The sequence below is a fragment of the Peromyscus californicus genome, unplaced genomic scaffold, assembly GCF_007827085.1.
Source record: "Peromyscus californicus insignis strain IS unplaced genomic scaffold, ASM782708v3 Scaffold_4__1_contigs__length_199733344, whole genome shotgun sequence".
NCBI lineage: Eukaryota > Metazoa > Chordata > Mammalia > Rodentia > Cricetidae > Peromyscus > Peromyscus californicus.
Window position 1 is genome coordinate 117,879,384 of NW_026294562.1, and position 9,985 is coordinate 117,889,368.

Genomic DNA, 9,985 nt, shown 5'->3' on the forward strand with positions numbered 1-9,985 from the left:
AGGCGGCGACAGCCCGGCAGCGGGGACTTTTCTGGTAGGGCTCGTGGCGAGGGGCGCGGACTAAGAGTCTGCCGTGCCCCAGCTCACGGTTCCAGCGAGCGTGCACAGCGCCCCAAAGAGCTTGTCGCGCGGGCTTGGGCCCGCCCCGCGACGCCCGCCCCCCCCCCCCCCGGCCGCCGCCACCCCGATCTCTGTGCCCGCCGCGGTGGGTGGCATGATGGTGCGCGGAAGGCAGCGCGGCCCTGGCCAGCTGAGTCGCGGCGGCGGTGGTAGCGGGCTCCCCAGCGGCATGCCAGTGCCCCCTGGGCGCGATGGCTAGCGGCAGCGCCGGGAAACCCACTGGCGAGGCGGCTTCTCCGGCTCCTGGGAGCGCCGTCGGCGGGGCCAGCTCACAGCCACGGAAGAGGCTGGTGTCGATCTGTGATCACTGCAAGGGCAAGATGCAGCTGGTGGCCGACCTGCTGCTGCTGTCTAGTGAGGCGCGGCCGGTGCTCTTCGAAGGCCCCGCCTCCCCTGGCGCCGGCGCCGAGTCCTTCGAGCAGTGCCGGGACACCATCATCGCGCGCACCAAGGGGCTGTCCATCCTCACCCACGACGTGCAGAGCCAGCTCAACATGGGCCGCTTCGGAGAGGCGGGGGACAGTCTCGTGGAACTGGGTGACCTGGTGGTGTCGCTGACCGAGTGCTCCGCGCACGCGGCCTACCTGGCGGCCGTGGCCACGCCGGGCGCTCAACCTGCACAGCCCGGCCTTGTGGACCGCTACCGTGTGACACGCTGCCGCCACGAGGTGGAGCAGGGCTGTGCCGTGCTTCGAGCCACCCCGCTGGCCGACATGACCCCACAGCTGCTGCTGGAGGTGTCGCAGGGCCTGTCTCGCAACCTCAAGTTCCTGACGGACGCGTGCGCCCTGGCCAGTGACAAGTCACGGGACCGGTTTTCGCGCGAGCAGTTCAAGCTGGGCGTCAAGTGCATGAGCACCAGCGCCTCCGCGCTGCTGGCATGCGTGCGCGAGGTGAAGGCGGCGCCCCAGCGAGCTGGCCCGCAGGCCGCTGCGCGCTCTTCAGCGGGCCCTTGGTGCAGGCCGTGAGCGCTCTGGTGGGCTTCGCCACTGAGCCTCAATTCCTGGGTCGCGCAGCGGCCGTGAGCGCCGAAGGCAAGGCGGTGCAGACCGCCATCCTGGGAGGCGCCATGAGCGTGGTGTCGGCCTGCGTGCTCTTGACCCAGTGCCTCAGGGATCTGGCGCAGCACCCCGATGGGGGCGCCAAGATGTCGGACCACAGGGAGAGGCTGAGGAACTCAGCCTGCGCCGTGTCTGAAGGCTGCACCCTGCTATCTCAGGCTTTAAGGGAAAGGTCTTCACCCAGGACTTTACCGCCAGTGAATTCCAATTCTGTGAATTAACACCCCACTCCATCCCCCCCCCCCCCCATACCCGTTTTCCACCCCAGGCTAAAGGAAGACACTTACTTCTCCCCTCTCCATTTATACCAAAGAAATCATAGGTGACCCCCCCTCCCCCCATGTTAAATGCTCAAGAGGAATTTTCCAGAACGCAGGGCCATGCACACAACTCAACACGTACGCAGAGGGCCCAGGTGTCTACCAGCCCACTGTAGGGACTCAGATGCAAAAGATGGGTAGGTGGTCCGCTGGCTGCAGGATTACCCTTACACACTCCAGCCCCTCAACTCAGTTAACTAATTGGGCAGGAAAAAGGTCATGGGTTCATTTCTTTCTTCTTTTTAATTAAAAGAAAGGTTACCTCAGTTTTCACTCATTAGACATGGATGTAGCTACCTTTTTGTATGTCGTTATTTTTGTTGAATTAGCGTATACATGGTGTGATAAGAGTATGACTTTGCCATGTGATTTGCAAGTGGGGGGGGGAAAGCTACTGTGAGCGTGTGTTTTATTTTTTAATTTACACTATAGAGTGATTTTTCCCCCCTCAATGTCAAGTTTTTACCCTGCATGTACTGGAGTATTTATTTCATCTATTAAATTGTTATGTTTCTCAGATGGCTTTTTGTAGTTGCTCTGTTCTCACTAACTCTGCAGGCTGCCGGTCATCTGTGGGACCGGGCTGTGGGGAAAAGGTTTGCTTCGGTTGGCAAGTGAATCCCCAGCGCCCAACCTTTGCCACTTTCCCCCTCAAGAATTACTCTTCTGAGCATCCTAGCACCCCAGGAAGACAAATGTATGTGATCTATTTTTAAAGGCAGGCGACATGTGATTGGATTATGCAGTGCTTGGGGGTGGACTGTTTCGTGGGGGTTTTGTCTAATAGTTTTGCTGGAAAGTAATTTAGCTGTCTTTGTCCTCACTCATCTCGCTATCCCCATGAGCCACGGTTCAGACTGGCTGAAGTCTGATTTGGTGCTCTGCCTGCCATGCTCAGATTAAAGCACTTCCTAATCCTGTGTGGGCTACAGCCTTGCCAGCTCACAGGATTTCTGCGTGGGACTCAACGGCACTGTGTATCAACCGAGCGCGTTTAGCATCTTTGGGGAGGAGGCTAGGCCTGACTCAGAAATCTCTATGGCTTTAGGTGCTTCTAGGCTGTGTGGTAGAGGAGGATGGCTCCTGGAGAGTGTAAGAACTTTCTAGAGCATTATTGCCGGCAGAGGGCTTGTTTTTGTGACCTTGAACCAGTGGTTGGTGGTGTACTGAAAGAATACTTTGTTGATTGAAATTATGCCATCCATGGTGGTTTGTCTTTTCCTTTGTAGACCTATAAAGGAATTGGGGATGGGGTTGTAAGGTTATAGTTAGCTGAAGACACTGTTGAATAGTTTCATTATTAAAAGAATGACAAATTTATTTACAGCCTTGAAGCCTGGAAGAGCCACATGGGCAAAAGGGTTCCTACAGGCTATAAGTGTATCATTTAAGTTTTTCTTGGGCTTTATTGTGCTTAAACCTTGGCGGTGCCCACAAATCTGAAAAGTTTTCACTGTGAAGTATCAGTATCATGAGAGTCATACTGATTGACTTGCTTGAATGTCTGCAAGAATATGAAATTTAACGTGTAAAATTATCCTCTCTCACACTGGTAGAAGAATGTTAAAGTAAGAGGGTGGATCCATTTCATTTACAGTGGTCAGGGAAAGCTGGCCATGGTGGCTCACACCGGTAATTCCACCACTTAGGAAGCTGAAACAGGAGCATTGCCATGAGTTTGAGGTCAGCATGGGCTGCCTCAAACAAAAAAATATTCATTAGGAATTTTAAAAATGATCAACAGAGCAGTCATTTTCTCTGTCAGGTCCTGTCAAGGTAAAAGAACGTAACCCTGAGTGGATTCATCCCCTGCTCTGTGGTAAAGTTTAGATCAGCTTCAGGGAGATATGGGAGGGGGATACCAAAGAAAATCCTAAGTGCATATGGAAATTCTTTCTATTTATTGGATTTACACAAATAATGATAAGATCTAAATTTTGTATAGTTTCTTCAGTCTGCAGATCACAGAGTAAACTCAAAGGAAATAAGAGTAAGAAACCTGTGAATTCGGTAATTAAGAAAAAAGAATTGCCAACTTTTTCTTGGACTCACTCCCTAAAGAAGTAATTTTAAAAATCATGCACACCTAAAGAAAAAAAAAAAAAACTTGCCCTGTCTCCTCGCATGACGTTAACTAGCTAGTCTCCAAGTTAAATTTGACACTGCTCTTTCTCATAGACAAGTAAGGAGTGCTCTCAATGGGTGTGTGTATTTAAAGGTTTCGGCATGTAATGTTAAAAATCTCTGTCCTGAAGAAAAGTGACATTTTTTTCTCTTCTGTTTATGAGGCTCGGGGTTTGTCCAACAGCAGGTGTCTTGAAATGAGAGCCAGTGTGAGGAGCACACAGCACTGTTGGGGTGTGTGTGTGTGTGTGTGCAGTGTTTGTTTGGCCAAGGGACTTGGGCACAGGGCTTTGATATTGTAACTTTCTTCTAGTGTGCTAGTTGCCAAACTTCTCTTTTAAATAGTCCCTGATTTTTTTTTTTCTTTAAAAAGAAGTACATCAACCTATTTCATAATAGGGTGTAATGAGGTCAGCAGAGTTACTGGTTCCAGGAATAAAATCAGAATGGCCTCCTTTCACTTTTCTTTTTAATATGTAAATTAAACTTCCCTACTATTAAATTCCAGTCCATCCCTGGGTCCTTCTGACTTCCCAAGTCAAGGTTTGTAAGTCAAGCTTAAAGCAGACTGTCTTTTCTGACCTGAGATGTCAAAAACCTTCTTAGGAATGCTAAGGAGAAAAAGGAAAAACAGCTAAGTTCCCCAAACAAAAGCCATTATCTATGACAGTCAGCCAAGGACATGGGACAAAACAGGCTTTCAAGCGTTACCAGGAAAAAAAAAATCACAACAAGCCTTTCTTTGGTAGTTTAAAGTTTGGCCTTTCTTATTCTGAGTTCTTGGTAAGAATGCAAAATTGTGTGTGTGTGTGTGTGTGTGTGTGTGTGTGTGTGTGTGTGTGTGTGTGTGGTCTGTCTGTCTCTCAGCCCCTGTGATCTTTATAATTTTGGGCGCATCAGTTAATGGCTGAGTAGTGGTTCTTTTATACTTTCCTTTTTAAACTGGTGTAGGGATCTGAGCTATTTGGCAGTTTGAGACAGCTAATTATAACGGACACCTGTTTTTCTGAATGAACGTGCCTGGTGAACAGGCAGAGTAGCAGGGGTTTGACAGAGGACCTCCAGAGTTACCAACCAAACAGTGCGCAGAGACTGAGAGGACTTGGAGAAGACATCCACAGACTTCGCACGTTTGCCTGGCTGGGTCTGCTGCTTGCCTTGACCTGTGGCTCCAGTAACTAAAAGAGTTCTTAGGGAGACCTGGGTCTTAAGGTTGGAAACAGACACTTGTGCCCCGGGCAGATCCTCTCAGGGTTTACTCATTTATTTACTTTGCATATGTGTGACTAATTGGTCCGTTTTGCTTAAGCTAAGTTTCTGTGAGTAATCTGCTTCCCCCACAATGATAAAAGGCTCAAAAGGTGAAATTGTCTATTTACAACCAGGAAAAACCACCTTAGCATGGACATCTGTGATTGGGAATCAATTTAATAAGGCTATGAACCCATTAAGGTCAGAGGCTATAATGCCTGGCCTATAGGAATTTTGGTTTTGAAACAAAACTAATAAAATGCCCTTGACAAGCTGATATAAGCAAGTAGTGAAATGGTTCCTGGAAGTGAAGTTCTAATGGTCATCCACAGAGCAAAAGACTGGGAGCCAAGTAGGGTACAGCTGTTAAGTAGTACATGGTCTAGAGTCAGTCAACAGATCCTGTGTGGTCCAAAGACCTGCATGCAGCAACTGCCCTATCCTGGATGCTATCTCGGGTTTGTTCAATAGAAGCTGGTCTGTGTTGTGTCGGGCTCTCCAGGTAGACTAGTGCATGCTCAGGTTGGAGACTCCTATGAGTCTATGGAGTATGTGGGTTTCTTTTTACGCCTTCTCCATCTTTAAACAGGAGGCAGCAGCATTTCTCTAAGCCCTCCGACCCCCTTACTCTGGTGTCCTTTTCTCTTGGATATTGTGAGATTCAGCCTAGGTCTTTGTATGTGGTAGGCAAATGTTCTGCCACTGAGCTATGTCTGTAGGCCCTAAGAGCTTTTCTTTGGATAGATCTTTGAGGATGTGTGTGTTGTGGGTTTTTTTTTTTTTTTTTTTTTTTTTTGTATATATGATGTGTATGTGGATGCAGGTGTGTATGTACCACATCTTACATGTGAGAATTAGATCATCAGGGCTGTGTAGCAAGTGATTTTTAGCTTCGGGGCCATTTCTTTGTGTGTGTGTGTGTGTGTGTGTGTGTGTGTAAAGTACAGAGTTCTCTTCACTCTTTGGAAATAAACTGGAAGAATACAACAGTAACTAGCAAAATGGCTTTATGTTGTTAACATACCATCTCTTGTCCTGGAAATAGCAAGGTGAATCAACCTGTGAGCTCCTTGACCACCCAAGAAAGAGCACTTCACTTCTGAGTTTATTATTTTTTTTATATAATTTTTAAAGGTTTTTTTTTTATGTGTATGAGTATTTGCCTGCATGTATGGACGTGCACCATGTACATGCCTACTGACTGAGGAGGTCAAAAGAAGGTGGCAGATGCCCTGGAACTGGATTTATGGATGGTTGTGAGTCATCATGTGGATGCTGGGAACCAAACCTGGGTCCCCGGTGAGAGCAACAAGTGTCCTTAAACTGCCGAGCCTTCTCTCTAGCCCTGCTACTGAGTTTATAAAACATTTCGTAGTCACAAGCAGGTTATGTGCAGACCAATTCCAAAGTGTACTTTAGGAGCTTTGGACTGTCTTATGTGATATGCTCAGGAGATAGAGGATCTTTAAGGGTGGTCAGCCTTAAGAGCTAGTGTTGCCATTTAAAAGAATCTCACTGCTTCTGGGACAGTGGCAGGAATGGGGACCAGGACCAGAAGCTGCCACTCACATCCTCCATTACTCAGATGGTACACAGAATCTCAGCCATACCCTGGTCCCAGCCCTGCCTGCTCTTTGGCAACTTATCCAGGTGGCCCTGGTCACATTAACTCTGGAGCAGATCTGTGGTAGGATGAGGTAGCCATGATTGTGCTCTGGCTTTACCCTGAACGGTGGGAACTGGAGCATTTGTTATACTTATTTGAGCCTCTTTAGTTGACAGACCACTTTCACTCCTAATGTGCCCTTGGGTCCTTAGAACACTCTTGGGAGGAGGTAGGTATTACTCACTGTGTCCGTCTTCCAAACATGTGTGCCTCTGTTTTCCCGTTGTAAAGACTAAAGCAAATATTTACAGTGAACTCCATGAAGTGGAAGGCCTCGTGACAGGCTCCACCAGAGTAGCCCCGTCTACTTCATGGAGTCATGGGACTGAATGTTAGGTTCACAACAGATTTCCGTTGACACTCTTGCCTTAACTTCCGGTGCTTGGACACAGCAAGTGCATTGATGTTTTGTTCTCCGTCCTCTAAGAAGTGCTCAGTGTAGCTTCAGACCTCCAATCCAGATTCCCTACAACATTGTCTTAAAATTAAAAAAAAAAAAATGTTTAAACCACCACTGGGGCATTTTGGGCTTCAGGGAAGACTTAGATGTAAAATAGGAATTTTTAGCATAATTTAAAAATGTATCCAGTCGCTGGTTTTAAACTATGACATAAATTGGATTTATAAGATTTAATTTTTATATGTGTATGTGTTTGGTGTGAGTGTGCCTGTGTGTGTGTGTGCGTGTGTGTGTGTGTGTGTGTGTGCGTGTGTGTGAGTGTGCCTGTGTATGTGTGTGCGCGCGCGTGTGTGTGTGTGTGTGTGTGTGTGCGCGTGCGTGTGTGTGTGTGTGTGTGTGTGTGTGTGTGTGTGTGTGTGTGCGTGCGTGTGCACATATCACAGAGGGTATATGAAAGTCAGCAGACAGCTTTTAGGAATCACTCTTCTCCTTACCCCTTTAAATGGGATCTGGGTATTGAACTCAGGTCCTCAGGCTTGCTCAGCTTTTTCTGCTAAGCCACCTCCCTGACTCTATTTTAAATATATAGCCTACATGTATCCCGATTTCAGCTAAAGAAAGGACAGGAGACTTTGTTCATCCTGTTTTAGAGGAAGGGAAATTCATTTGGGGTGCATCCAACATAAGCACCTCTCTAAACGACTGAAGTTGAAGTGTGTTACCCAAGCACAAATCACTTCAGAATTTGTTCAAAACAGCCCAAGTTATTATCAGTTAATTTATTGATTTTGCTGGGGCGGGGTGATCCCAGGACCTTGTGCATGCTAAGCAAATGCTCTATCGCTGAGCTACACCCCCAACCTGCCTAAATGTGGGATGGTATTTAAGCAAATACTGACCAAGTAAAAACGTCATTCATCAGTTACCTTGGCTCTGCTATCAGAACACTTTCAGGAGGTCTGGATTGGTGGCAAACCTCGAGAAGCTGGAGAGCCTCTGGAGGAAACCCAGGACAGTGTTCCTGATATACATCCTTTTCCTTTCACGTTTTCTTTTTGGGTGACCATCAGATTCCTGTTGTAAAACTCAACTGGCAAAGAGCCAGATGTGGTGACAAATACCTGTGATCTTAGTGCTTGTGAGGTGGAGGCAGGAGGGCCAGTCGTTCAAGGCAATCCTGGGCTACATGAGACTATACATCAAAAAAAAAAAAAAATGCCCAAAATGAAAAATTCACAAGTAAATAATAAGATTGATTGGCAAGTCATGCCAGCATCTTCCTTTGGGTAGAATTTTGGTGTACAGATTTTTCTAAAAGGCTCCCTAAGTTCCTTCTTGTTCCATGTTAAACACATGTAGGACTAATTTTCAAAATAGGTAGTTAAAGCTGTGTGTGGTGGTGCATGACTGTTAACCTAGCACTTGGGAGGCTCAGGCAGAGGAATCAGAAGTTCAAGGCCAGCCTCAGTACAGTCTGGGCTAGATGAAAGTGTCCTCCCCCTCCCCGCAAAAAAAAGGCAATAGGCAAAAAAAAATCCCACAAGGGCTGGAGAGATGACTCAACAGTTCAAAGCACTGGCTGCTTTTCCAGAGGACCTGGGTTCGATTCCCAGCACCCACATGGTGGCTTACAACCATTTGTAACTCCAGTTCCAGAGGATGTGATGCCCTCTTGACTCCAAGGGTACCAGGCATGCACAGACATATGTGTAGGCAAAAAACAAACAAACAAACAAACACCCCAAAGACATAAAGCAAAAATAACAACAGCAAAAATCCCAATTGGAATTGTTCTTCTCCATTGAAATTTCTACCTTACAAATTAATTTTTTTAAATTTGTGTGTGTGTGTGTGTGTGTGTGTGTGTGTGTGTGTGTGTGTGTGTATGCATAGTGACAAACTCCATGCGGAGGACACAACTGGAGCCTACTAGCAGTTGTGAAGATACGGATCCTGGAGTTTCCAGGGTCCTAAAACTCATGCAGTTGACTGTACAGTGAAAACACTGAAATAGTCATTGGGAACACACAGAAGAGATGATGCTGGGAACACACAGATGAGATGATGTTGGGAACACACAGATGAGATGATGCTGGGAACACACAGATGAGATGATGCTGGGAACACACAGATGAGATGATGCTGGGAACACACAGATGAGATGATGCTGGGAACACACAGATGAGATGCTGGGACCACAAAGATGAGATGATGCTGGGAACACACAGATGAGATGATGCTGGGAACATAAAGATGAGATGCTGGGACCACAAAGATGAGATGATGCTGGGAACACACAGATGAGATGATGCTGGGAACACACAGATGAGATGCTGATCATGGGGTGCAGTGGACAGAGATGAGGCAGATCACGGGAGACCAATTTAAACACCTTAACCCGTGTTCCTAAGGATCTTCTGCTCTAACCCTTTGCTATCTCCAGCCCTCGTAATCCCTCCTTTGGGTCAATTTGGTTATGTTAACCTGCCAAAGAGGGGAACAGTGCTAGCCAGAATTGAGTTCCATACTCTTTGTGCCAAGCTCACCACATGGAGAGTGGAAATTTCAAGATTTGTTTTCTGTCCAACGGAAGGGTGGTTTTCTAGAGAGGCTGTTGGTACCTTAAAGAACAAGGTTCATTACAAGGCTCAGATATCATTTGCTTTTATGCTCTGATTTCCAGGTTGGGTTGATGTGTGGTGTAAGGCTCTTTCTAGACTGGGGATGCTCTGCAGAGAGCTGAAGAGCCTCCTCTCCACTCGACACTAGCCTGGTCTTAGATCAGGTGGTGCTGGTAGGATCCTTACCTACAGATAGCTCCTGAGTCTGGCTGCCTATTTTAGATCACCAAGGGCTTGGGGCAATCGAGGCTGGGAGGGTGAGGGCTTGCTGATGGAGTGGGAGCCTTTTAAGGAGACTGGCATGTCTCTTTCGTCTTCGTCAGCCCTGGGTGCCATCTGGATGCTCAGAAGCTGCTTAACGAAAGGGAAGTAGTAGTTGGCACTGTTCCACCTTTACGTCACCCAACTCTCACAGCCTCTTA

General features: G+C 47.4%; 1 protein-coding gene across 1 annotated transcript; it reads left to right on the forward strand.

Moving 5' to 3' along the window:
• Positions 1-170: 170 nt before the first annotated feature.
• Tlnrd1 (talin rod domain containing 1) lies at positions 171-2,018 on the forward strand. The gene is given in 2 exon segments (XM_052763308.1): positions 171-1,040; positions 1,043-2,018. Coding segments are annotated over 2 exon segments (1,089 nt in total). The 5' UTR covers positions 171-311; the 3' UTR covers positions 1,403-2,018.
• The last annotated feature ends 7,967 nt before the right edge of the window (positions 2,019-9,985 follow it).